The sequence below is a fragment of the Entelurus aequoreus genome, linkage group LG09 (assembly GCF_033978785.1).
Source record: "Entelurus aequoreus isolate RoL-2023_Sb linkage group LG09, RoL_Eaeq_v1.1, whole genome shotgun sequence".
NCBI lineage: Eukaryota > Metazoa > Chordata > Actinopteri > Syngnathiformes > Syngnathidae > Entelurus > Entelurus aequoreus.
Genome location: NC_084739.1, coordinates 15,976,673 through 16,003,678, shown reverse-complemented (window position 1 = coordinate 16,003,678; position 27,006 = coordinate 15,976,673). Strand labels below are relative to the sequence as shown.

Genomic DNA, 27,006 nt, shown 5'->3' with positions numbered 1-27,006 from the left:
GCAAAACATGTTTTATTTTTATGAACTAAAACCAGGTTATTAGTGCAGTCACTCTCGTGAATAAACAATCAGTTGCTGGACGGTGTCTTTCACAGGAGTAAAGACGGTGCAACAAAGTGGGTCTCTTTATGAATGTTTAATGTGAGCACTATAATGGTACAGTCAATAGTGTATGTGGGGGCTTACTGTATGCACCACCGTCGCATGAGCACTTTGCAGTTGCTCACCTTCAGGCAAAGCATGAACTTTAAAACAAGATTCCCCTTCAAAGGGATATAATAAAAAATAAAAAAAATAAAAAAATCCTACCACCAAGGATAGGTTCCTCTCTCTAAATCCCTCGTTTACCGCTGTTTGCAATCAATTAATTTCCTCGAAGTAGGGATCATTACGGGTTAAATCACCAAAATGATCCCAAAATATACCCATTACCTACCTGCTTGGCACTCAGCATCAAGGGTTGGAATTGGGGGTTTAATCACCAAAAATGATTCCCGGGCGCGGCCACCGCTGCTGCTCACTGCTCCCCTCAACTCCCAGGGGGTGGAACAAGGGGGTGGGTCAAATGCAGAGGGTCATTTTCACCACACCTCGTACAGTGGTACTTTAACGTTAACTTTATTAGTTATAAATCACATATTTTCATAGCTAGAGCATAGAAAAAACAGTTTACCTTTTGAATAAATGTTTCAACATTATGAGTAGACATGAAATAACACATTTTAGTCACCTTTACATTCTTCTTATCCAATATAGTAATGCTGTCTGAGATTAAACCAATCTGTGGCCACGATACTGAACTGCCAACTCTACTGTAGTATTGATATTTGCTGTCTATTTACCCATTTTTATGCTCCAAAAATGCTTAACTTAGGGTAAAAATGTGGACGAACAGGCTCTAAAAAATTCTGCAGTGTGGTGAAGTGGCTAGGGATGTTATATTTCAATGTTAAAAGTAAATAAATGTGGGGGTGATGTGTTACCGTGCCCAATAAGTTAAATTAAAGTCCCAACGATAGTCACACACACACTAGGTGTGGTGAAATTATCCTCTGCATTTGACCCATCCCCATGTTCACCCCCTGGGAGGTGAGGGGAGCAGTGAGCAGCAGCGGTGGCCATGCTCTGGAATCATTTTGGCGATGTAACCCCCAATTCTTACCCTTGATGCTGAGTGTCAAGCAGGGAGGTAATGGGTCCGTTTGTATAGTCTTTGTTAAGTTACAGTTAAAGTTAAAGTACCAATGATTGTCACACACGCACACTAGGTGTGGTGAAATTATCCTCTGCATTTGACCCATCCCCTTGTTCACCCCCTGGGAGGTGAGGGGAGCAGTGAGCAGCAGCAGTGGCCGCGCTCGGGAATCATTTTGATGATTTAACCCCCAATTCCAACCCTTGATGCTGAGTGCCAAACAGGAAGGTAATGGGTCCCATTTGTTTAGTCTTTGGTATGACTCGGCCGGGGTTTGAACTCACAACCTGTCAGTCTCAGGGCGGACATTCTAACCACAAGGCCACTGAGCAGGTTAATACGTGGATAATGCATTTGTGGACGTAGAAAGTTGAGTGATATTTAGCCTTTTAGGGCATGTTGGAAATAAAGAGGAATAATAATATTGCACTCGTAGATAGAGTTTATAATGCAACACAACTTCTGCATGTTGTCAATGCAGCAGGACCATAAATAAATAACACTTGCATATGATAATTATTAAAGGGCGCTAAATCTGTTTTTAGTTGATTGATTTTACTGATATTTTATTTATTTATTTGTATTTACACTGTATTGTTATTTCCCTTGTTTTTTATGTAATTCAGGTTTGCCTGTGCAATTTTTTTTTTTTCATATTATGAAATGTATCATTTTGTTTCTGACTTTTTGTATATATATTTAAAATATTTAAAAAATAATGGTTAGCATTTTTAGTGGAAACAATAATTTTGCATCAAAATGCATTTCTATTTTGGGGGATTTATTGAAGTAGTGGTAAACCTATGTTTAAAAAAAAAAGAATAGCAGTGACTTAACAATAGCAATAATATTCATTACAATAATTATATATATATATATATATACATATAAAAAAAAAAATTCTCACCTCTGTAGACAATACTGTACTTTACCTCTGGTGTGTACATTACTTTACGTCAGATACTGTAGCGTGCTGGCACAGTCTGATTGGAAGTGCTATGATCTTCTAAAAAACACCATGGCTGTCTTACACTGTCTATCAGTCATAATAACAAACATAAGATAACCTTCATTTCTTGCAAAATACTTGAATGAAAACCTAACACACACACTCTCTCTCTCACACGCACGCACACACACACACACACACACACACACACACACACACACACACACACACACATATAAATCCCAACAAGCGCATGCTCACGCCAGAACACACACTGCTGTCTTCACCCGCCAGGCTGCTCGAGCCGCACTTCCAACCACACGAGCAGACGCGTGTCATCTTCCACGCGGGACACATTCCACATCCACGGCAGCAACATGGCGACAGAGGTGAGACATGCTCCTTCTTCTTCTTCTTCTTCAGCGTTTCGGCAGACAAAAGTCACACTTGTCCTGATGTTACTGCGGCATGCTGAATGATTGACGACTGCCTGTGCGTTTGTTGTATTGATTATTATAGGATCTTGTTTGCATGTTTGTGAAGGCATCTAATTAAGGGCACTGATGAAGGTGGGCTATCAGCACCATGGACAGGGGCGGTCTCACTCTTCTCCAATGCAGCATATTGAAAGTCATTGCTGCCATATATTCCATTAATATATAATGTTAGTGAATACAGTTGGCATTATTGTATAAATGCTTTGAGGAGTACATATATATATATATATATATATATATATATATATATATATATATATATATATATATATATATACATCCATTTTCTACCGCTTGTCTCTTTTTGGGGTCGCGGGGGGTGCTGGAGCCTATCTCAGCTGCATTCGGGCGGAAGGCGGGGTACACCCTGGACAAGTCGCCACCTCATCGCAGGGCCAACACAGATAGACAGACAACATTCACACTCACATTCACACACTCGGGCCCATTTAGTGTTGCCAATCAACCTATCCCCAGGTGCATGTCTTTGGAGGTGGGCTATCAGCACCATGGACAGGGGCGGTCTCACTCTCCTCCAATGCAGCATATTGAAAGTCATTGCTGCCATATTTTCCATTAATATATGATGTTAGAGAATACAGTTGGCATTATTGTATAAATGCTTTGAGGAGTACATATATATATATATATATATATATATATATATATATATATATATTGAAAGGCAATTTAAAATAAAGAATAGTGAACAACAGGCTGAATAAGTGTACGTTATATGAGGCATAAATAACCAAATAAGAACGTGCCTGGTATGTTAACGTAACATATTATGGTAAGAGTCATTCAAATACCGTAACTATTTATTTATTTATTTTATTTTTTTTACCGTAACTATAACATATAGAACATGCTATACGTTTACCAAACAATCTGTCACTCCTAATCGCTAAATCCCATGGAATCTTATACGTGTAGTCCCTTACGTGAATGAGCTAAATAATATTATTTGATATTTTAGGGTAATGTGTTAATAATTTCACACATAAGTCGCTCCTGAGTATAAGTCGCACCCCCGGCCAAACTATGAAAAAAACTGTGATTTATAGTCCGAAAAATACGGTATATATATATATATATATACATATATATATATATATATATATATATATATATATATATATATATATATATATATATATATATATATATATATATATATATATATATATATATATATATATATATATATATATATACATACTGTATATGGTATGCTCACCGGACACAACATTAGGTACACCTGCAGAATCTCATTCTGCCTTTATTATAAAGAGTTTGACACTTTTACTAAATGTTTATTCGTGTAGTTGTAGTTTGCATAATGTTCATAATTTCCCTCTCTTATGTCACTAAATACATCTCGGTGTGATTCAGTCCTGTACGTTTGCACACATTCGATCGCATTACTGTACGTTGTGCAGGTGTAGTTAAGTGGAAACATCCTGTGCCCTTGGTGATGTCACGTTCAAGCACGGCCGCCTCAGTTGCTGTAATAATGACTTCAGGTTAGCGGCATATGCCGACCTTACTGTGCATGCAGGTGTCATATACAGTCGCGATCAAAAGTTTACATACACTTGTAAAGAGCTCCATTTTTGTTTCATCTGACCACAGAACTTTCCTCCAGAAGGTCTTATCTTTGTCCATGTTATGTCAGATGAAACAAAAATTTAGCTGTTTGGCCACAATACCCAGCAATATGTTTGGAGGAGAAAAGGTGAGGCCTTAATCCCAGGATCACCAAACCTACCGTCAAGCATGGTGGTGGTAGTATTATGCTCTGAGCCTGTTTTGCTGCCAATGGAACTGGTGCTTTACAGAGAGTAAATGGGACAATGAAAAAGGAGGATTACCTCCAAATTCTTCAGGACAACCTAAAATCATCAGCACGGAGGTTGGGTCTTGGGCGCAGTTGGGTGTTCCAACAGGACAACGACCCCAAACACACCTCAAAAGTGGTAAAGGAATGGCTAAATCAGGCTAGAATGAAGGTTTTAAAATGGCCTACCCAAAGTCCTGACTTAAACGTGTGGACAATGCTGAAGAAACAAGTCCATGTCAGAAAACCAACACATTTAGCTGAACTGCACCAATTTTGTCAAGAGGAGTGGTCAAAAATTCAACCAGAAGCTTGTGGATGGCTACCAAAAGCGCCTTATTGCAGTGAAACTTGCCAAGGGACATGTAATCAAATATTAACATTTCTGTATGTATACTTTTGACCCAGCAGATTTGATCACATTTTCAGTAGACCCATAATAAATTCATAAAAGAACCAAACTTCATGAATGTTTTTTGTGACCAACAAGTATGTGCTCCAATCACTCTATCACAAAAAAATAAGAGTTGTCGGAATTATTGGAAACTCAAGACAGCCATGACATTATGTTCTTTACAAGTGTATGTAAACTTTTGATCGCGACTGCAGATTAGTTGTGCCATATGCTTGCAATACTGTACACAGCAATGTGGAAGAATGTCAATGAAATGGCTTTGGCCCCATCAATTATAAATGGCAAGTTGAAGTATTTTGTACCTGTTACTTCATCTCCTTGTTGTTCACAGTATAAATATTAGATACTGTCCCAACTCTTGATATGCACTGTACTATACACCAAATGGCCCATTTATGTGTATGAAAAATAAATACAAACATCATTACTTTTCAGGTGTGATACAAGAACTGTATTTAAAAATATATATATTTAGAACGATAATGATAATGCACAGTGAAATAGGTGTTAATTTAACAATATTGTGTTGAGGGTTAACCATGCAGAACTCATTGATGTGTTGTCCCGATATCAATATTTTGGTACCGGTACCAAAATTATTTCGATACTTCTCGGTACTTTTCTAAATAAAGGGGACCACAAAAATATTGCATTATCGGCTTTATTTTAACAAAAAATCTTACAGTACATTAAACATATGTATCTTATTGCAAGTTTGTCCTTAAATAAATTAGTGAATATAAAAAACAACTTGTCTTTTATTAGTAAGTAAGCAAACAAAGGCTCCCAATTTAGCTGCTGACATATGCAGTAACATATTGTGTCATTTTCCATTCTATTATTTTGTCAAAATGATTAAGGACAAGTGGTAGAAAATGAATTACTAATTTACTTGTTCATTTACTGTTAATATCTACTTACTTTCTTCGATGAGGTGGCGACTTGTCCAGGGTGTACCCCGCCTTCTGCCCGATTGTAGCTGAGATAGGCTCCAGTGCCCCCCGCAACCCCTAGGGGAATAAGTGGTAGAAAACGGATGGATGGATGGATCTACTTACTTTCTCTTTTAACATGTTCTATCTGCACTTCTGTTAAAATGTACTTTTTAGAGGCGGTATAGTACCGAATATGATTCATTAGTATCGCGGTACTATACTAATACCGGTATACCGTACGACCCTAGTTGTCACCATAACAGAGTCTTGAAAACCACTTTGCTTTTTCATCAATCAATCAAGTAATATCCTTTATTTAACAAGGTAAAGACTCATCGGGATTAAAATGTATTTTCCAAGAGCGACCTGGCCAAGAGGGCAGCAAAACAAACTTACAAACGTACATAAATACATATAACAACAACAAAACAGCAGTTAGAAATACAAATTACTTACAACATTGACACAAGCATATGTGATGAGTCAAAATAATATAAAAGGTGTCAGTAAAAAACTATGCCCAATAGAACTGGTTTGCCAATCCTCTAAAATGAACTGAAATTCCCCCAAAGTAATCGGTTCAGGTAACCTCAGATCCTTTTGTAAGTCATTTCAAGACCACGGAGGAGCATATCTGAATGCTTGTTTCCAAGATTTCTGTTGGCTCTAGGAGCCAGCATGCGGAAATAGATCATCAATAAATAGATTGTTTACATAATAATAACAACAATGATGTAGGACACAGGTGTCAAACTCAATGTGTTACGTTATGTTTAATGACAAAAAATCGTGCACAGGAAGGATAGGGAAAGCTAGGGTGTATAGAGGAACAAAGCAAAAAGCACAATGATTAAGGCTGGTATAGAAAGAATCCTGATTTGCTACTCGGAACATGTGTGTCCTGATTGCCAATTAGGGACCCTCTGTATAGAGTGTACACTTGTTTTATCGCACTGTATGGAATGGCCTCAATCTCGTTACCCTGCGTAATGACAATAAAGCTGATTCTGATTCTGATTCTGAGAGAGAGTCAGCGGTCAGACAGAAGTGGTAAAAGAGAGGCTACAAGGGAATGGAACAAAAACAATATGACAGAAGTTTTATTTTATTTGTCACATAAGATCATGACACGGGAGCCACATCATTTAATATGGCTTTTACATTATTACTAGGGCTGGGAATTTTTGGGCACCACACGATTGGATTCGATTCAGAATCGATTCTCGATTCAAAACAATTCTTGATTCAAAATCTATACTTTTTTAATAATAATTGGATACTAGTTCTATGAACAACTACATTCCTCCATAAAATAGATAAACAGCTCTGATCAATTTCTATATTACTTTGTAAGAAAACTGGTTTTGTTTGATAAAACGCTTCCCAAACATTTAATTAAGTCAAATACAAATAAGGCATCAAGAATATCCAACACTTCTCTTTTCTAAAGTAGATATGTACAGCAGATATGATTTTCTACATCAACAATATGATTTTCATGAGTGGTTGGCCAGGACAGATTGAATAAAAAAAATAAAAAAAATTAAAAAATTTAAAAAAAATTAAAAAATAAATAAAAAATATACATATATATATATATATATATATATATATATATATATATATATATATATATATATATATATATATATATATATATATATATATATATATATATATATATATATATATATATATATATATATATATATATATATATACATATATATATATATATATGTATATATATATACATATATATATATATATATATATATATATATATATATATATATATATATATATATATATATATATATATATATCATTTTTATTTGTATTTTTATTTTTATTTTTTATTTTTTCCCCATATCGATTAAGAATCGTTACAAATAAAACTCGCAATTAATCTGAAAATCTTTTTTTTTTTTTGGACAACATTACATTTGTTCAGGTAAACTCAGATCCTCTTGTAAGTCATTCCAAGACCACAGAGCAGCAAATCTGAAGGCCTGCGAAAAGGCTGCAAATTATAAAGCAATTTCTGGCTAAACGTATTTGTTATTTAAATTTTCACCTAAAAAGTTATCTCCTTTAATATTATCTGATCATGCGACGAAGCATTTATATATATATATATATATATATATATATATATATATATATATATATATATATATATATATATATATATATATATATATATATATATATATATATATATATATATATATATATATATATATATATACTTTTTTTTTTTTTTAATCATCAAAAATAAATACTAAACCTTGACTTATGATTTGACTTATGATTTCAAAGCAAGTTATCCATCAATATGTTTCTAAAACATGTAATAATCAAAATAATTAATAATAATCAATATTGTAATATATATTATATAATAATTATTATTATAATTTAAAAAATTTAAAAATGTGTAACAATGTTATTGATGTTTATTTTCATATATATCTCTTTTAATTGCCTTTAATAAAAACAAGTTTTACACCCCTGACTACTACAGTACTTCTAATACTGATAATACTCATAAATTATAATAATAATAATACAAATCCCATTAAATTCCACATGAAAAAGCAATAAACCTATGCTTAAGTGTTTGTCATTTTTTTGTAATACTGTGTGCGAGTTGAAATAAATGATTATAAGAGTGCACAAGATAACATTTCAGTGGTACAAATGATTATTGCAAATGAGAAAAGGTTCAAGGAATATAATCTGTCCCACAGTTGGCTTTACGTGCTGCAAGGATGAGTTTCACCATTTGAAAAAGTGACATTATGCAACTGTGCCATCAGCAAACTTTTTTTCTTTTTTTTTTTTTTACATTTTACCATTTTTTACCGCACAGCATTTTCTTCACATATCAGACACAAATGTCTGCAAAAGACCTATGCAATATTTAAATGAACTTGACTCTTGGCTCTCTTCTTGTCGCCGTGATAAATGATGCGCTTGTTTTCCAGCGCGTTGTTGTTAATTGCCTCTATTAATAGAGCAACATGTTCATTATGATGAGCAGGGGGAGGCATACCGAGGTGGAAGTCTGACGGAGCAATCTAGCGGCTGTGGCTGTAAGTTCTGTGCTGTTAGCAGACTAAAATAGAGGTGTGGATTCTATTCCTGGTTGTCAGTGAAACAGCACGGAGAAGAAAAGTACTCGGCCTGCTTATGTAGAAATGACAGCAAAGCATTCAAACTGCACCTCCCAAAATTAACATTTGACTTTATTTTGGGTAAAAGCGAGGTTAAAATTTTTAAAAGGTGTCGCAAAGCATGCTGGGAGCCGCCATCAGTCTTCCAGTTTCCCAGCATGCTTTGCGGCATTTGTTTTGCAAAAAAGTAGCTAAAGTTACATGTTTGGATAGAGTTAAAATAATGTTCTTTATTATTCCTACAGTGGTCGTTGGCCTCTGTGTCTTTTTCCTACCATTTGGTGTTCGCACCGTGATTGTTGCCAGCCACTTGAAAATTGTGTGGCAGGGCATGTAAATTGAGGTGGCAGGTCACATAAAATGACATAGCAGGCAACATAAATGAGTTGGCAGGTCACATAAATGAAGTAGCAGGCCACAGAAAATGAAGTTGCAGGCCACATACAATTAGTTGGCAGGTCACATAAATGAAGAAATAGGCCATATAAAATTAGTTGGCAGGTCACATAAAATGACATAGCAGGCTACATAAAATGTTGTGGCAGTTCACATAAAATTATTTAGCAGGTCACATAAAATGACGTAGTAGGCCACATAAAATTAGTTAGCAGGTCACATAAAATGACATAGCAGGCCACATAAAAAGAGTTGGCAGGTCACATAAAATGAAGTAGCAGGTCACATAAAATGGGTTGGCATGTCACATAAAATGAAGTAGCAGGTCACATAAAATGAAGTAGCAGGCCACATAAATGAAGTAGCAGGCCATATAAAATTAGTTGGCAGGTCACATAAAATGATGTAGCAGGTCATGTAAAATGATGTGACAGGTCACATAAATGAAGTAGCAGGCCATGTAAAATTAGTTAGCAGGTCACATAAAATGACATAGCAGGCCACGTAAAATTATGTGGCAGGTCACATAAAATTAGTTAGCAGGTCACATAAAATGACGTAGTAGGCCACATAAAATTAGTTAGCAGGTCATAAAATGACATAGCAGGCCACATAAAATGAGTTGGCAGGTCACATAAATGAAGTAGCAGGTCACATAAAATGAAGTAGCAGGCCACATAAATTAAGTAGCAGGCCATATAAAATAGTTGGCAGGTCACATAAAATGACGTAGCAGGTCATGTAAAATGATGTGACAGGTCACATAAATGAAGTAGCAGGCCATGTAAAATTAGTTAGCAGGTCACACAAAATGACATAGCAGGCCACATAAAATGAGGTGACATTTCACATAAAATGACATAGCGGGCCACATAAATGAGTTGGCAGGTCACATCAAATGAAGTAGCAGGCCATGATAAAATGAAGTAGCAGGCCACTTAAAATTAGTTGGCAGGTCACATAAAATGAGGTAGCAGGGCATGTAAAATGAGGTGACAGGTCACATAAAATGACATAGCAGGCCACATAAATTAGTTGGCAGGTCACATCAAATGAAGTAGCAGGCCACATAAAATGAGGTGACAGGTCACATAAAATGACATAGCGGGCCACAAAAATGAGTTGGCAAGTCACATAAAATGAAGTAGCAGACCACATAAATGAAGTAGCAGGCCATATAAAATTAGTTGGCAGGTCACAGAAAGTGAAGTAGCAGGCCACATAAAATGAGGTGACAGTTCACATAAAATGACATAGCGGGCCACATAAATGAGTTGACAGGTCACATCAAATGAAGTAGCAGGCCATATAAAATGAAGTAGCAGGCCACCAAAAAAAATAGTTGGCAGGTCACACAAAATGATGTAGCAGGGCATGTAAAATGAGGTGACAGTTCACATAAAATGACATAGCAGGCCACATAAATGAGTTGGCAGGTCACATAAAATGAAGTAGCAGGCCACATAAAATAAGGGTTGCGGGTCACATAAAATGACATAGCAGGCCACATAAATTGAAGTGCCAGGTCACATAAAGTGAGGTGGCAGGTCACATAAAATGACATAGCAGGCCACATAATTGAGTTGGCAGGTAACATAAAATGAAGTAGCAGGCCACTTAAATGAGGTGGCGGGTCACATACAATGACATAGCAGGCCACATAATTGAGTTGGCAGGTCACATAAATTGAGGTGGCAGGTCACATAAAATTACATAGCAGGCCACATAAATGACTTGGCAAGTCACATACAATGAAGTAGCAGGCCACATAAAATGAGGTTGCAGGTCACATAAAATGACATAGCAGGCCACTTAAAATTGAAGTAGCAGGCCACGTAAAGTGAGGTTGCAGGTCACATAAAATGACACAGCAGGCCACATAAAATGAGGTGGCAGGTCACCTAAAGTGAGGTGGCAGGTCACATAAAATGAGTTGGCAGGTCACATAAAATGACGTCGCAAGCCACATAAATGAAAAGGCAGGCCAGATAATAAGAAGAAGCAGGCCAGATAAAGTGACATGACCGGCTCGATCAAGCCAGCGGGCCTTTTGTTTGACATTTGTGTTTTAGGGGGTCGCGGTCCCCCTATTGAAGACCAGAGGGCAAGCATTCAGGTGAACATGAGGGTGAGTTCTCTAACCCACTATAAGCTCTCAGTGGAATAAAACCCTCAAAGTGCTTTTCTTAGGAGGCATGGCTGTTACTGCTAGTGGGCCAAGTGCTGGTAAAAGGTGAAGAGAAGAGTGCTGTCTGTCAGTGCACTTCAAAGCTGACATGGTTAACTTGGCCTTGACATCTTTGTTTACCTTTGTTCATCAATCCCTTTTTGTCTTGTCGTTTCCAGTTCCACAGCCTCCAGGAGATGAGGCGCAGTGCTTCCCTGGTGATGAAGGTCTTCATCCAGAGAGACTACAGCGAGGGAACCGTCTGCCGCTTCCAGACTAAGTTCCCCTTGGAGCTCGACAACAGGGTGAACAAACAGACACAAAATGTCACACCCCTTCACAAATGTCTTACAGTCGTCCTTCACCACACATTCCCATCGTGGATTCAAATTTTTAAAAAAGCATATTCTGTGTACTCTTGTCCTAATTCTGCGTTTTCAAGAAAAAGCATGGCAAAATAATCTAAAAACATCAATGCTAAAGTAGTATTTGCCACTAGAGGAGACCAAACCCATCACATCACGCTGTTCAGTATCGTGGCCACCGATTGGCTCAGCCTCAGGGAGCATGACTGTTAGAAGAGTGTAAAGGTTACAACGTAGGCGTTATTTCATGTCAAGGGAGCTCTTTTTATGTTATAAAAATGTATTTAGAGGGTCATAAACATGTTTGTAATGCTCCAGCTATGAAAATTTTAAAATCATAATCAATAATTCCAAAGAATAATTTACCACTGACAATGCCCGGAACCAAAGAACAGTGATTTAACTGCACTTGAAAAGTCCAGTACTAAAGCTCATTTTAGAATTGTTTTAACATTAATTATGCACACTTTATGTGTATATATATACACATAAATATATACACACATACATATATATATATATATATATATATATATATATATATATATATATATATATATATATATATATATATATATATATATATATATATATATATATATATATATATATATATATATATATATATATATATATATATATATATATATATGTATGTGTGTATATATTATGTGTATATATATGTGTATGTATACATATGTATATATATATATATATAATATGTATATATATTTATGTATACATTTATATATATTTATATGTAAACATATGTATATGTATATATATATGTATATGTATATATGTATACATTTATATATGTATATATATATTCATATGTATATATTTATATATATGCCACCCAAACGCCTCCCTAGGGAGGTGTTTAGGGCACGTCCGACCGGTAGGAGGCCACGGGGAAGACCCAGGACACGTTGGGAAGACTATGTCTCCCGGCTGGCCTGGGAATGCCTCGGGATCCCCCAGGAAGAGCTGGACGAAGTGGCTGGGGAGAGGAAAGTCTGGGCTTCCCTGCTTAGGCTGCTGCCCCCGCGACCCGACCTCGGATAAGCGAAAGAACATGGATGGATCGATGGATACATATATATATATATATATATACACAATATATATATATATATATATACACAATATATATATATATATATATATATATATATATATATATATATATATATATATATATATATATATATATATATATATATATATATATATATATATATATATATATATATATATATATATATATATATATATATATATATATTGTGTACACTACCGTTCAAAAGTTTGGGGTCACATTGAAATGTCCTTATTTTTGAAGGAAAAGCACTGTACTTTTCAATGAAGATAACTTTAAACTAGTCTTAACTTTAAAGAAATACACTCTATACATTGCTAATGTGGTAAATGACTATTCTAGCTGCAAATGTCTGGTTTTTGGTGCAATATCTACATAGGTGTATAGAGGGCCATTTCCAGCACCTATCACTCCAGTGTTCTAATGGTACAATGTGTTTGCTCATTGGGTCAGAAGGCTAATTGATGATTAGAAAACCCTTGTGCAATCATGTTCACACATCTGAAAACAGTTTAGCTCGTTACAGAAGCTACAAAACGGACCTTCCTTTGAGCAGATTGAGTTTCTGGAGCATCACATTTGTGGGGTCAATTAAACGCTCAAAATGGCCAATAAAGGGAACTTTCATCTGAAACTCAACAGTCTATTCTTGTTCTTAGAAATGAAGGCTATTCCACAAAATTGTTTGGGTGACCCCAAACTTTTGAACGGTAGTGTATATATATATATATATATATATATATATATATATATATATCACCGCAGTGAGCAAGTAGAAGCTCCATATATCCCCACGCACAACCTCGAGGCTATAAACCTCACATTAATGAACAAAATGAACGAAAACTAACTAATTACTTAATAAAAATAAGTAATATGTTACATTACTACTTACAACAAATAGTAATCTTAGTACTCTCAACACTGGTTATCTACCCATAAAACACTTGGGCAACCTTAAGCACATTGCACGTTTTGTTTAAAATACCAATATATATCGTACGTATATCGCCATTCAGCCTGAAAATATCAGGATATCAGTTTTGGTCCATATCGCCTAGCCTTACATATGAGTAGAAAGGCCGTGGATGACTACAAGACGGAACGGCACTTGTACTTCCGGTAGAAAGCACCAAACAGAAGGACTGCATTTAGCGAACTCGTCCAAAAGATGGCGCGCCATAGCACAAACAATAACACATATTTTTAGCGTCTTTGCTTGTGTGTGTTTTTTTTTTTTTTTTAAACTATTTGCATTACGCCTGTCAGCAAAGAAAAATCCACAAATTAGAAGCACCGTTTTATAAACTGCAGGGTTCAAAGTGCAGGAAAAAAGTAGCAGCTTGTAGTCCGTAATTGTGATGTGTATGATGTGGCAAGGGACGACTGTACTGTATATTTTGAGATGTCAGGTGTCAAACTGCACTGCATCATATTACAAAACCCAAAACCAGTGAAGTTGGCACGTTGTGTAATTCGTAAATAAAAACAGAATATAATGATTTGCAAATCCTTTTCAACTTATATTCAATTGAATAGACTGCAAAGACAAGATATTTAATGTTCGAACTGAGAAACAACATTTTTTTGTGCAAACAATCATCAACTTAGAATTTAATGGCAGCAACACATTGCAAAAAAGTTGGCACAGGGCATTTTTACCACTGTGTTACATGGCCTTTCCTTTTAGCAACACTCAGTAAACGTTTGGGAACTGAGGAGACCAATTTTTGAAGCTTTTCAGGTGGAATTATTTCCCATTCTTGCTTGATGTACAGCTTAAGTTGTTCAACAGTCCAAAAACACTTTGAAATGTGGACTCGTCAGACCACAGAACACTTTTCCACTTTGCATCAGTCCATCTTAGATGAGCTCGGGCCCAGCGAATCCGGCAGCGTTTCTGGGTGTTGTTGATAAATGGTTTTCGCTTTGCATAGTAGAGTAGAGTAGAGTAGAGTTTTAACTTGCACTTACAGATGTAGCGACAAACTGTGGTTACTCACAGTGGTTTTCTGAAGTGTTCCTGTGCCCATGTGGTGATATCATTTACACACTGATGTCGCTTTTTGATCCAGTACCGCCTGAGGGATCGAAGGTCCGTAAAATCATCGTTTACGTGCAGTAATTTCTCCAAATTCTCTGAATCTTGTGATGATATTACGGACCGTAGATGGAGAAATCCCTAAATTCCTTGCAATAGCTCGTTGAGAAATGTTGTTCTTAAACTGTTCGACAATTTACTCACACGTTTGTTCACAAAGTGGTGACCCTCGCCCCGTCCTTGTTTGTGAATGACTGAGCATTTCATGGAAGCTGCTTTTATACCCAATCATGGCACCCACCTGTTCCCAATTAGCCTGTTCACCTGTGGGATGTTCAAAATAAGTGTTTGATGAGCATTCCTCAACTTTCTCAGTCTTTTTTGCCACTTGTGCCAGCTTTTTCGAAACATGTTGCAGGCATCAAATTCCAAATGAGCTAATATTTGCAAAAAATAACAATGTTTTCCAGTTAGAACGTTAAGTATCTTGTCTTTGCAGTCTATTCAATTGAATATAGGTTGAAAAGGAAAATTAAACAAAATTAACTTCTTGTGTTTGTATAAAAGGGCAGGATTTGTCTAATGATCGGTCATGATTAGTGAAGGTGTCAAACTGCGGCTTTGTTACCTCAGTGCCTGTTTTGTGCTTGCAAGCAGATCGAGCGGAACTTACTGGAAGAAACGGTGAAGACCCTGAACTTGTACTATGTGGAGGCCGAAAAAATCAGCGGCCAGTCTTACCTGGAGGGCTGTCTGGCTTGTGCGACGGCATACATCATTTTCCTCTGCATGGAGACCCGCTATGAGAAGGTAAATTGGACTTAACACAAAAAAAAAAGGATTCATTTGTTGTTATGGTTTCAGTACAATTTACATTAGTACATGATTAACATGTGTATTGTACATTCATTTATTACACCACTTGTCCTCATTCGGGTTAAGGGTGCGCAGGAGCCTATCCCAGTCCGTGTGCAGCGACCCCCAGCTTTCTTCATTCCAATTCCTTCTAAATGTGTTTGATGGGGTTGAGGTCATAGCTCTGTTGTGTCAGATTCTATCCATCAGTTCACAGCTCCAGGCAGTACACATGTCCTGTTGTACAATAATGCATTCACTGTATTTGCTCAAATAATGGCTAAGTCAGACCTAAAACAGATGTGAATCCACAAATCATGTATTTTTTACGGGTGGTAAGTGCAAGTATCTCCATAAAGGTATGCTTCAGTTTAAATTTGGATAGTAAAGAGTTAATAGCACTGAAGGACATTTACTCACTTGGATGTTTAAAACAATATCTCTGGGCAGTGTTACCAATTATTTTACATTATGATTTACAGATAAATATTCCAGTCACCCCCACAATGTTGTGTACATTTATTTATTTTTGTACGTGCCTTAATATTAGCCACACAGATAGCCGCACCCACACACCACCGCTCTCATGTGCCTCCATGCTGTCCAGATGGTATCAAGTTGTATTAGTCACACTAAACCAGGGGTCCTCAAACTTTTTGACTCACACGGGGGCCGCATTGGGTTAAAATAATTTGGCCTGGGGCCGGATTATCTATTTGCATATACTGTATATATACAGTAGCCTTGTACACAGTAAACACTCTTGGCATTTACTCGATGAGCTTCAAGCACACCTGTGAAGTGAAAACCATTTCAGGTGACTACCTCTTGAAGCTCATCGAGAGAATGCCAAGAGTGTGCAAAGCAGTAATCAGAGCAAAGGGTGGCTATTTTGAAGGAACTAGAATATAAAACATGTTTTCAGTAATTTCACCTTTTTTTGTTAAGTACATAACTCCACATGTGTTCATTCATAGATGCCTTGACAATCTACAATGTAAATAGTCATGAAAACAAAGAAAACGCATTGATATATATATATATATATATATATATATATATATATATATATATATATATATATATATATATATATAGTTGAGGTTTCTGTGGTTTATCAGTTATACAGTGCTCAATAACGGGGTAGAGAGGAATGTACGTTAGGTCAGGAAAAAAAACGCAGAGGCTATTTCATCCCCACAAGCCTGTTTCCTGTGAAACAGGCTTGTGGGGATGAAATAGCCTCTGCCTTTGTGTTAGGTCAGGAAAAAACACAAAGGCAGAGGCTATTTCATCCCCACAAGCCTGTTTCACAGGAAACAGGCTTGTGGGGATGAAATAGCCTCTGCGTTTTTTCCTGACCTAATGTATATATATATATATATATATATATATATATATATATATATATATTATATATATATATATATATATATATATATATATATATATATATATATATATATATATATAGATAGATAGATAGATAGATAGATAGATAGATAGATAGATACATCCATATCTATATATCTATAGATATATATATATATATATATATATATATATACATATATATATATATATATATATATATATATATAGATATATATATATATATATATATATATATATATATATATATATATATATATATATATATATATATATATATATATATTTATATAGATATAGATACATACTAGAGATGCAGGCCGATATTATCGGCCGATAAATGCTTTAAAATGAATATCGGAAATTATCGGTATCGTTTTTGTTATCATCGGTATCGTTTATTTTATTTTATTTTGTTTTTTTTATTTTGTTTTTTATTAAATCAACATAAAAAACACAAGATACACATACAATTAGTGCACCAACCCAAAAAACCTCCCTACCCCATTTGCACTCATTCACACTCATTCACACAAAAGGGTTGTTTCTTTCTGTTATTAATATTCTGGTTCCTACATTATATATCAATATATATCAATACAGTCTGCAAGGGATACAGTCCGTAAGCACACATGATTGTGCGTGCTGCTGGTCCACTAATAGTACTAACCTTTAACAGTTAATTTTACTCATTTTCATTAATTACTAGTTTCTATGTAACTGTTTTTATATTGTTTTACTTTCTTTTTTATTCAAGAAAATGTTTTGAATTTATTTATCTTATTTTATTTTATTCTATTTTTTAAAAAGGACCTTATCTTCACCATACCTGATTGTCCAAATTAGGCATGATAATGTGCTAATTCCACGACTGTATATATCAGTAACGGTGGATATCAGTATCGGTTGATATCGGTATCGGTAATTAAAGAGTTGGACAATATCGGAATATCGGATATCGGCAAAAAGCCATTATCGGACATCCCTAATATATACATATACATCAAAGTTTAGCTACGTGTACCTCTAGGAGTACGCCCAAGAGTCACTTGATTAAAGTAGTGTTTAATGTGTCTATTTTCAAACACAGTGTTACTGTTTAAACTGTGTGTAATGTTACAGTGGCCAAATATAATAAATACACTTGGTAAATAAAACCTATACTTTGTTTTTAATCAGTACTTAGGCCTACTACGCTACACTATTTTAATGCCGGTCATTATGGTGGTACTCTGACAGCCAAGTGTTTTCTCAGGTGAAAGTTTGAGAACCACTGATATACGAAGATAGAAACCTTTTTGCGTTTCTTCAAATTGTTATTTTATTTCAACACTGGCTGTCTGCAGAACTCCCCCCCGCAATGGTCGCCCTTCCCTCTCGGCAAAACTATTCAACTGTGTGCTTGAATGCACTCCTTTACTTTCAGGTCACAGTTGCGTGCACCCACATGAGACAAACTCGCAGGAGATCCAGATCAGATTGCGCGATAGCTTAATAGAGCCCACTGTGCACGTCCGCATGCGGGTGGGCGACGCACGGCACGCCACTCGTATTGTTTACAAACGCGACGTCCGTCCTGACAAAGGGCCGGTGATGATAGCAGGCGCTGTCTTTGATCACCTGCTGGCTGTTGCACGGCACAGCGGGAGCAGCGTGACGTCCCGGCATGCCTCGGCGGTCCGATCTCTGTCGCCCGCATCAATCACCTCCTTAGTTTCATGCTTTGTCCTTATCAACACACGGCAATTGGCGCTGCACCGAGATGCTTATTGGTGCGTTGAAGCCACGCAGAACCAAAATCAGCTCCAAGCTCCTTTCATGTCTTTTGTGATGAGATGTTATCGTCCTTGCCGGAGAGTGTCTTTATTGACTTGTTTGACAAAAACGATGTCGGCTGACCGATCGTGACTGATGGCGAGTAAATGTAGCCACCCAGGGGGATTCTCCATAAGAGGCCACACACACCAGGAGAGCGTTGCGGCTCCTCAATGGAAGCTGATTGCTCCTAACATGTCACAACTGCATCCATATCACCTTTTCTCCGGCTGCAGTCAAGACTTTTGAGCAATTATTATTAGAGATGTCCGATAAATGCTTTAAAATGTAGTATCGGAAATGATCGGTATCGGTTTCAAAAAGTAAAATGTATGACTTTTTAAAACGACGCTGTACGGAGTGGTACACGGACGTAGGGAGAAGTACAGAGCGCCAATAAACCTTAAAGGCACTGCCTTTGTGTGCCGGCCCAATCACATACACACATGCAAGTGAATGCAAGGCATACTTGGTCAACATCCATACAGGTCACACTGAGGGTGGACGTATAAACAACTTCAACACTGTTACAAATATGCGCCACACTGTGAATCCACACCAAACAAGAATGACAAACACATTTTCGGGAGAACACCCGCACCGTAACACAACATAAACACAACAGAACAAATACCCAGAACCCCTTGCAGCACTAACTCTCCCGACCCCGCCCACCTCAACCTCCTCATGCTCTCTCAGGGAGAGCATGTCCCAAATTCCAAGCTGTTGTTTTGAGGCATGTTAAAAAAAAAATAATGCACTTTGTGACTTCAATAATAAATATGGCAGTGCCTTTTTTTCCATAACTTGAGTGGATTTATTTTGGAAAACCTTGTTACATTGTTTAATGCATCCAGCGGGGCATCACAACAAAATTAGGCATAATACTGTGTTAATTCCACGACTGCATATATCGGTATCGGTTGATATCGGAATCGGTAATTAAGAGTTGGACAATATCGGGATATCGGATATCGGCAAAAAAGCCATTATCGGACATCTCTAATTATTATTCATCGTTCATACTACAGCAGGACTAGTCGACTAGCAAGACACCATACCGGCCTCTGTGTTCAGTTGAAAACTTGGGAATCAAACATTTTATGCTGGAAATTCCTAGAAACACGAGCGTGCTCCTGTTGTACAGAAGGACTTGGACCTCTATAAACACATTAGCAGGTCCTTGCATTGACATTTTAACCTTTCTTAGAGAGAAGACTCCCACACTGCAAAAAGTCAGTGTTCAAAAACAAGAAGAAAAAAAAAAAATGAGGGCTATTTTATTTGAATTAAGCAAAATTATCTGCCAATAGAACAAAAAATTTGGCTTCTCAAGACTTTCCAAAACAAGTAAAATTAGCTAACTTTAATGAACCCAAAAATACCTTAAAATAAGTATATTCTCCCTAATAACAAGTGCACTTTTCTTGGTAGAAAAAAAAAAGAAACCTTTTTGCTTAATATATTGAAAAATATTCTTAAATTAAGTAAATGCAAGTGCCATTATCTTGACATAATGATATGCGCTCGGCATTACATTTCTTGAAACCAGCAAACTTATGCTAAAAACTAATTTATTGTTCTTAATGGAAAGGCAACAAGGCAACTGCTTGTTACTCTCAGGGTCTCCTAGCCGCTCAGGCAAATCATATGGTCTAAATATGCATTTTTCCATCGATAACATGACATCATCGCGCCAAGTGCGAGCCCTTTCAGTCAATTAGTGCGCGTATATACAGCCCGGCCCCCGGCCAAAAAAGTTTTAATTGTAATTTTGAAGAATTCATCTGAATGTGCATGAACTATTTCTGTTCAAAATTGTTAGTAATGTCACATGTTAAATGTTTAAATATCAGTTTGCTGTACTGTGCCGACTGTACTACTTTATGAGTACGTAGTTTCTATTGTTTCATTGAAAATAAAACAGCAAAGTCCATTTGGCTGTCATCTGTTTTAATTATGAGACACAATTGTGTCAAAGTCATGATTTTTTTTTCATGCTTGAAATAAGAAATGATTACTTTAAAAAAGTAGTTTTATACTTGTGAGTGTTGATGACACAGCTTTGCAACAGTTGATAATCTAGTTCCAAGCATGTTTTACTCAATATAGGTCATAAAATCTCCGCAACAAGCTGTAATATCTTACTGAGATCATTTAGGACCAAAACCCTTAAAACTAGAAAAACACTCTAACATAAAATCTGCTTAGTGAGAAGAATTATCTTATCAGACAGAAAATAAGCAAATATCACCCTTATTTGAGATATTTAATCTTACTTAGACACAAGATATTTAAACAACGTTGAGAACTTGTTGAATTAGGTCCTGACATGGAGCAACACAAACTTAACGTTGAAACAACATGATTTTTGACAACGTTTAATCAATGTTGGATTCTGAGGTTGTTTTGACCATTGAAATTTGGTAATTTCTGTTATGATCCGTCGCCCGGATCATGTTTTGTTCCGTTAGTTTGACTACCTCAGTTCTGTTTTCAGCACCCCTGGGTTTGTGTTTAGTTGCCATGATTGCAGATTATGTTCACCTGCCTCTGATTAGTCTTCGGGACGCTCACCTGCTCCTGGGCACTAATCAGAGAGCTACTTATTCCTGGTCTGGTTTCCTTGTTTGCACTATGCAACATTTAACGACGTCTATTTTCCATTCCTATGCCTGTTTGTATGCTAAGCTTTCCCGCTAGCATTTTCCTTAGCTGTGCCTCCCGTGCTATCGGCACGATTGTTTTGTTTTTCTGCTTTGCCTGCATGATTTATGCGAATAAATCATTGTCTCTCCCGCACGTTGCCTCCGGAGTTTCCTGCTGCATCTTGGAAAAAACGACCAGCGCATAACCATGCGACCACGATTTCCCAACCAATATTATACAACACAAAAACAATGTTGAAACAACATGCTTTTTGACAATGTTTATTAAAGGAGAAATATAACCTTGGAGAAAAATGTAATTTAAAACATTTGTATGCACGTACAACACTTAAGACCTTCAGCATATCAGTATGTAGAATTCAATTATGGAATGGATTAAGCAAAGAAATCAAACAATGTACTAATATGATCCACTTCACGAAACTCTTCAAACGAGTCCACATTTCAAATTGTTTTTGGAAACTGTGGACGTCGTGTCCTCCGGACTAAAGAGGAAAAGAACCATCCGGATTGTTATAGGCGCAAAGTTCAAAAGCCAGCATCTGTGATGTTATGGGGGTGTATTAGTGCCCAAGGCATGGGTAACTTACACATCTGTGAAGGCACCATTAATACTGAAAGGTACATACAGGTTTTGGAGCAACATATGTGGCCATCCAAGCAACGTTATCATGGATGCCAACGTTCCCTCTAAGGTGCGCGCCTGTGCAATTGTGCACTGATCAAGCGTCCTTTGGGCACGGCAAATCTATGCCACGCACAAATCCAAATAAAAAAATAAGCGCATAACAATTTTCGACACACGGACGAAAACAGTTTTCGTCATCATTGTTCAAATATTGTAACGTCTGTCGAGACGCTTTGAGGACATGAATTCCATCCATCACTTTACTGAGCAAAACTCTTTATTGTCGGCCATAAACACATCACCAAAACATTAGTAAAAAAAAATATACCTAGCAAAACTGGTCATTTTCTGCAGTACAAACCAGACCAAAAGCAACTTTGTTATATCAACAGCAGCCCCTCGCTCTTTCTCACTTGCGCCAACACATGCACATATGGCACTTAGCCAGTGTTGCGTTTACAGCCACACAAAAAGTCGGACAACTCCAACACCACACATAAAGTGTCATTCCAGGTCGTCACACTATGATTTACCAATCAAATGTGTGCGTATACTAGTGTCATTTATTAGGAATCTTAATTTATAAATATTAATCATGAAATGCTGTTAGTATATTAAATAAATACTAATATAAAGATATTTTTTACAAACAGGAAGTTGCAGGAATGTACACATGATCCCCTGCTTACATCTCATTGTGCAACATGTGAATGTTTTAATGGGAACTAAATGCAATGTCTGAAAGGGGTACAAATTATTTCCAAAGCAGGACCTCCACCCAGACAAACAATACAAGTACAGAGTTCATGAAAAACAATATTTTTTGTTATTGTCATTGTAAGTGGGCCTAAACACTTATATTAGAAAATCATCTCATGGAAATGACTGCTGTCATTTGATTATAATGATAAGAGAATATTGTCTGTCTATCTGTGTTGGCCCTGCGATGAGGTGGGGACTTGTCCAGGGTGTACTCCGCCTTCCGCCTGAATGCGACTGAGATAGGCTCCAGCACCCCCCGCGGCCCCGAAAAGGACAAGCGGTAGAAAATGGATGTGTGCACGTCTGATGTTGCTCACATGGGCTCCACTGAATGCTCAGGGAGTTTTTGCGTTTGCTCACACACATGAAAAATTAGAGGGAACATTGATGGACGCCCCTGCTTATTTCAGCAAGACAATGCCAAGCCAAATTCGGCACGTGTTACAACAGCGTGGCTTCATAGTAAAAGAGTGCGGGTGCTAAATTGGCCTGCCTGTAGTCCAGACCTGTCTCCCAATGATAATGTGTGGCGCATTATGAAGCCTAAAACACCACAACGGAGACCTTGGACTGTTGAACAACTTAAGCTGTACATCAAGCAAGAATGGGAAAAAATTCCACATGAAAAGCTTCATAAATTGGTCTCCTCAGTTCCCAAATGTTTACTGAGTGTTGTTAAAAGGAAAGGCCATGTAACACAATGGTAAAAATGCCCCTGTGCCAACATTTTTGCAGTGTGTTGCTGCCATTAAATTCTAAATTAATGATTATTTGCAAAAAAAGTTTTAACATTAAATATCTTGTTTTTGCAGTCTATTGTATTGGTTGTAAGTTGAAAAGGATTTGCAAATTATTGTATTCTGTTTTTATTTACAAATTACACAACGTGCCAACTTCACTGGTTTTGGGTTCTGTATATGTAGACTCTTAAACTACAAACAACCATTAATCAAGTTACAAGTCTTAAATAAAGCATCCTCAGGATGTTACACAATCTTAAAACAAGATGTTCTGTGTGGGGAAAACCAAAATGTCTTATTTGAATAGTTATTTTCTCAATCTTAACATTTTTAAGATATTATAGACAATAGACTATATATAGTCTAATTATGCTGTGAAGTCAATGACTAAAAATAAGTAAATAACTCTTAAAACTAGGGAAATTTGTAGAAATAAAATGTTAAATGGTGGCAAGTGGCAAATAATCCTTGTTAAAGGCCTACTGAAATGAAATGTTTTTATTTAAACGGGGATAGCAGATCCATTCTATGTGTCATACTTGATCATTTCGCGATATTGCCATATTTTTGCTGAAAGGATTTAGTAGAGAACATCGACGATAAAGTTCGCAACTTTTGGTCGCTGATAAAAAAAGCCTTGCCTGTACCGGAAGTAGCGTGATGTCACAGGTTGAAAGGCTCCTCACATTTCCCCATTGTTTACACCAGCAGCGAGAGCGATTCAGACCGAGAAAGCGACGATTACCCCATTAATTTGAGCCAGGATGAAAGATTCGTGGATGAGCGACGTGAGAGTGAAGGACTAGAATGCAGTGCAGGACGCATCTTTTTTCGCTCTGACCGTAACTTAGGTACAAGCTGGCTCATTGGATTCCACACTCTCTCCTTTTTCTATTGTGGATCATGGATTTGTATTTTAAACCACCTCGGATACTATATCCTCTTGAAAATGAGAGTCGAGAACGCGAAATGGACATTCACAGTGACTTTTATCTCCACGACAATACATCGGCGAAGCACTTTAGCTACGGAGCTAACATGATAGCATCGTGCTTAAATGCAGATAGAAACAAAAGAAATAAACCCCTGACTGGAAGGATAGACAGAAAATCAACAATACTATTAAACCATGTACATGTAACTACAAGGTTAATGCTTTCCAGCCTGGCGAAGCTTAAAAATGCTGTTGCTAACGACGCCATTGAAGCTAACTTTGCAACGGGACCTCACAGAGCTACGCTAAAAACATTAGCTATCCACCTACGCCAGCTAGCCCTCATCTGCTCATCAACACTCGTGGTCACCTGCGTTCCAGCGATCACCGGAGCGACGAAGGACTTCACCCGATCATCAATGCGGTCGGCGGCTAGTGTCGGATAGCGCTTCTGCTATCCAACTCAAAGTCCTCCTGGTTGTGTTGCTGCAGCCAGCCGCTAATACACCGATCCCACCTACAGCTTTCTTCTTTGCTGTCTTCATTGTTCATTATCCAATCCAATCCAATCCACTTTATTTATATAGCACATTTACACAACAAGAATGTTTCCAAAGTCCTGCACAGCCATGTTAAAAACAATATTAAAAACAATATTAAAAACGATATTAAAAACAATATTAAAAACAATATTATGCTACACCAATGACTGAATAAAAACAAAGAATAAATGAATAGAAAACCAATACAGAGACAATATAAAAAATGAATATGATTAAAAACGATTTTAAAGGGTAAAACCAATTAAAACAGTAAAATAGACATCAAAATGTATAACCCTAACCCTAACCACACAGGACAACAGAGGACAGAAGACCACACAACTCACGTAGTGTTAAAAGCCAAAGAATAAAAGTGGGTATTAAGACGAGACTTAAAACACTCCACTGTGGAAGCAGTTTGAATATGGAGGGGCAGAGTGTTCCAGAGTTTAGGGCCGACCACAGAGAAGGCCCTGTCTCCCCTGGTTTTAAGTCTCGTCCTGGGCACCACGAGCTGGAGCTGGCTCTCGGACCTCAGAGCGCGCGCAGGAGTGTAAATTTGGATGAGGTCCGAGATATACTGAGGTGCCAGTATATCAATCAATCAATCAATCAATGTTTATTTATATAGCCCTAAATCACAAGTGTCTCAGACGGCTGTACAAGCCACAACGACATCCTCGGTACAGAGCCCACATACGGGCAAGGAAAAACTCACCCCAGTGGGACGTCGGTGAATGACTATGAGAAACCTTGGAGAGGACCGCATATGTGGGTAACCCCCCCCTCTAGGGGAGACCGAAAGCAATGGATGTCGAGTGGGTCTGACATAACATTGTGAAAGTCCAGTCCACAGTGGATCCAACACATCAGCGGGAGTCCAGTCCACAGCGGGGCCAACAGGAAACCATCCCGAGCGGAGACGGGTCAGCAGCGCAGAGATGTCCCCAACCGATGCACAGGCTAGTGGTCCACCCGGGGTCCCGACTCTGGACAGCCAGCACTTCATCCATGGCCACCGGACCTATGCAACTCCCCCTCGCAAGGGACAGGGGAGAAGAGGAGAGAAGAAAAGAAACGGCAGATCAACTGGTCTAAAAAAAGGGGGGTCTATTTAAAGGCTAGATTATACAAATGAGTTTTAAGATGGGACTTAAATGCTTCTACTGAGGTAGCATCTCTTACTGTTACCGGGAGGGCATTCCAGAGTACTGGAGCCCGAATCGAAAACGCTCTATAGCCCGCAGACTTTTTTTTGGCTCTGGGAATCACTAATAAGCCGGAGTTCTTTGAACGCAGATTTCTTGTCGGGACATATGGTACAATACAATCGGCGAGATAGGCTGGAGCTAAACCGTGTAGTATTTTATACGTAAGTAGTAAAACCTTAAAGTCGCATCTTAAGTGCACAGGAAGCCAGTGCAGGTGAGCCAGTATAGGCGTAATATGATCAAACTTTCTTGTTTTTGTCAAAAGCCTTGCAGCCGCATTTTGTACCAACTGTAATCTTTTAATGCTAGACATAGGGAGACCCGAAAATAATACGTTACAGTAATCGAGACGAGACGTAACGAACGCATGAATAATG

At 37.3% G+C, this 27,006-nt stretch overlaps 1 protein-coding gene across 1 annotated transcript in view; it reads left to right on the top strand.

Moving 5' to 3' along the window:
• The first annotated feature begins 2,443 nt into the window (after window positions 1–2,443).
• Window positions 2,444–27,006, top strand: part of golga7bb (golgin A7 family, member Bb) — a 44,055-nt gene continuing 19,492 nt past the window's right edge. The window contains exons 1-3 of the mRNA XM_062058184.1: window positions 2,444–2,533; window positions 11,753–11,878; window positions 15,739–15,891. Of these exons, the coding sequence (XP_061914168.1) occupies window positions 2,522–2,533; window positions 11,753–11,878; window positions 15,739–15,891 (291 nt within the window). The 5' untranslated portion in view covers window positions 2,444–2,521. The remainder of the gene's footprint in view (window positions 2,534–11,752; window positions 11,879–15,738; window positions 15,892–27,006) is intronic.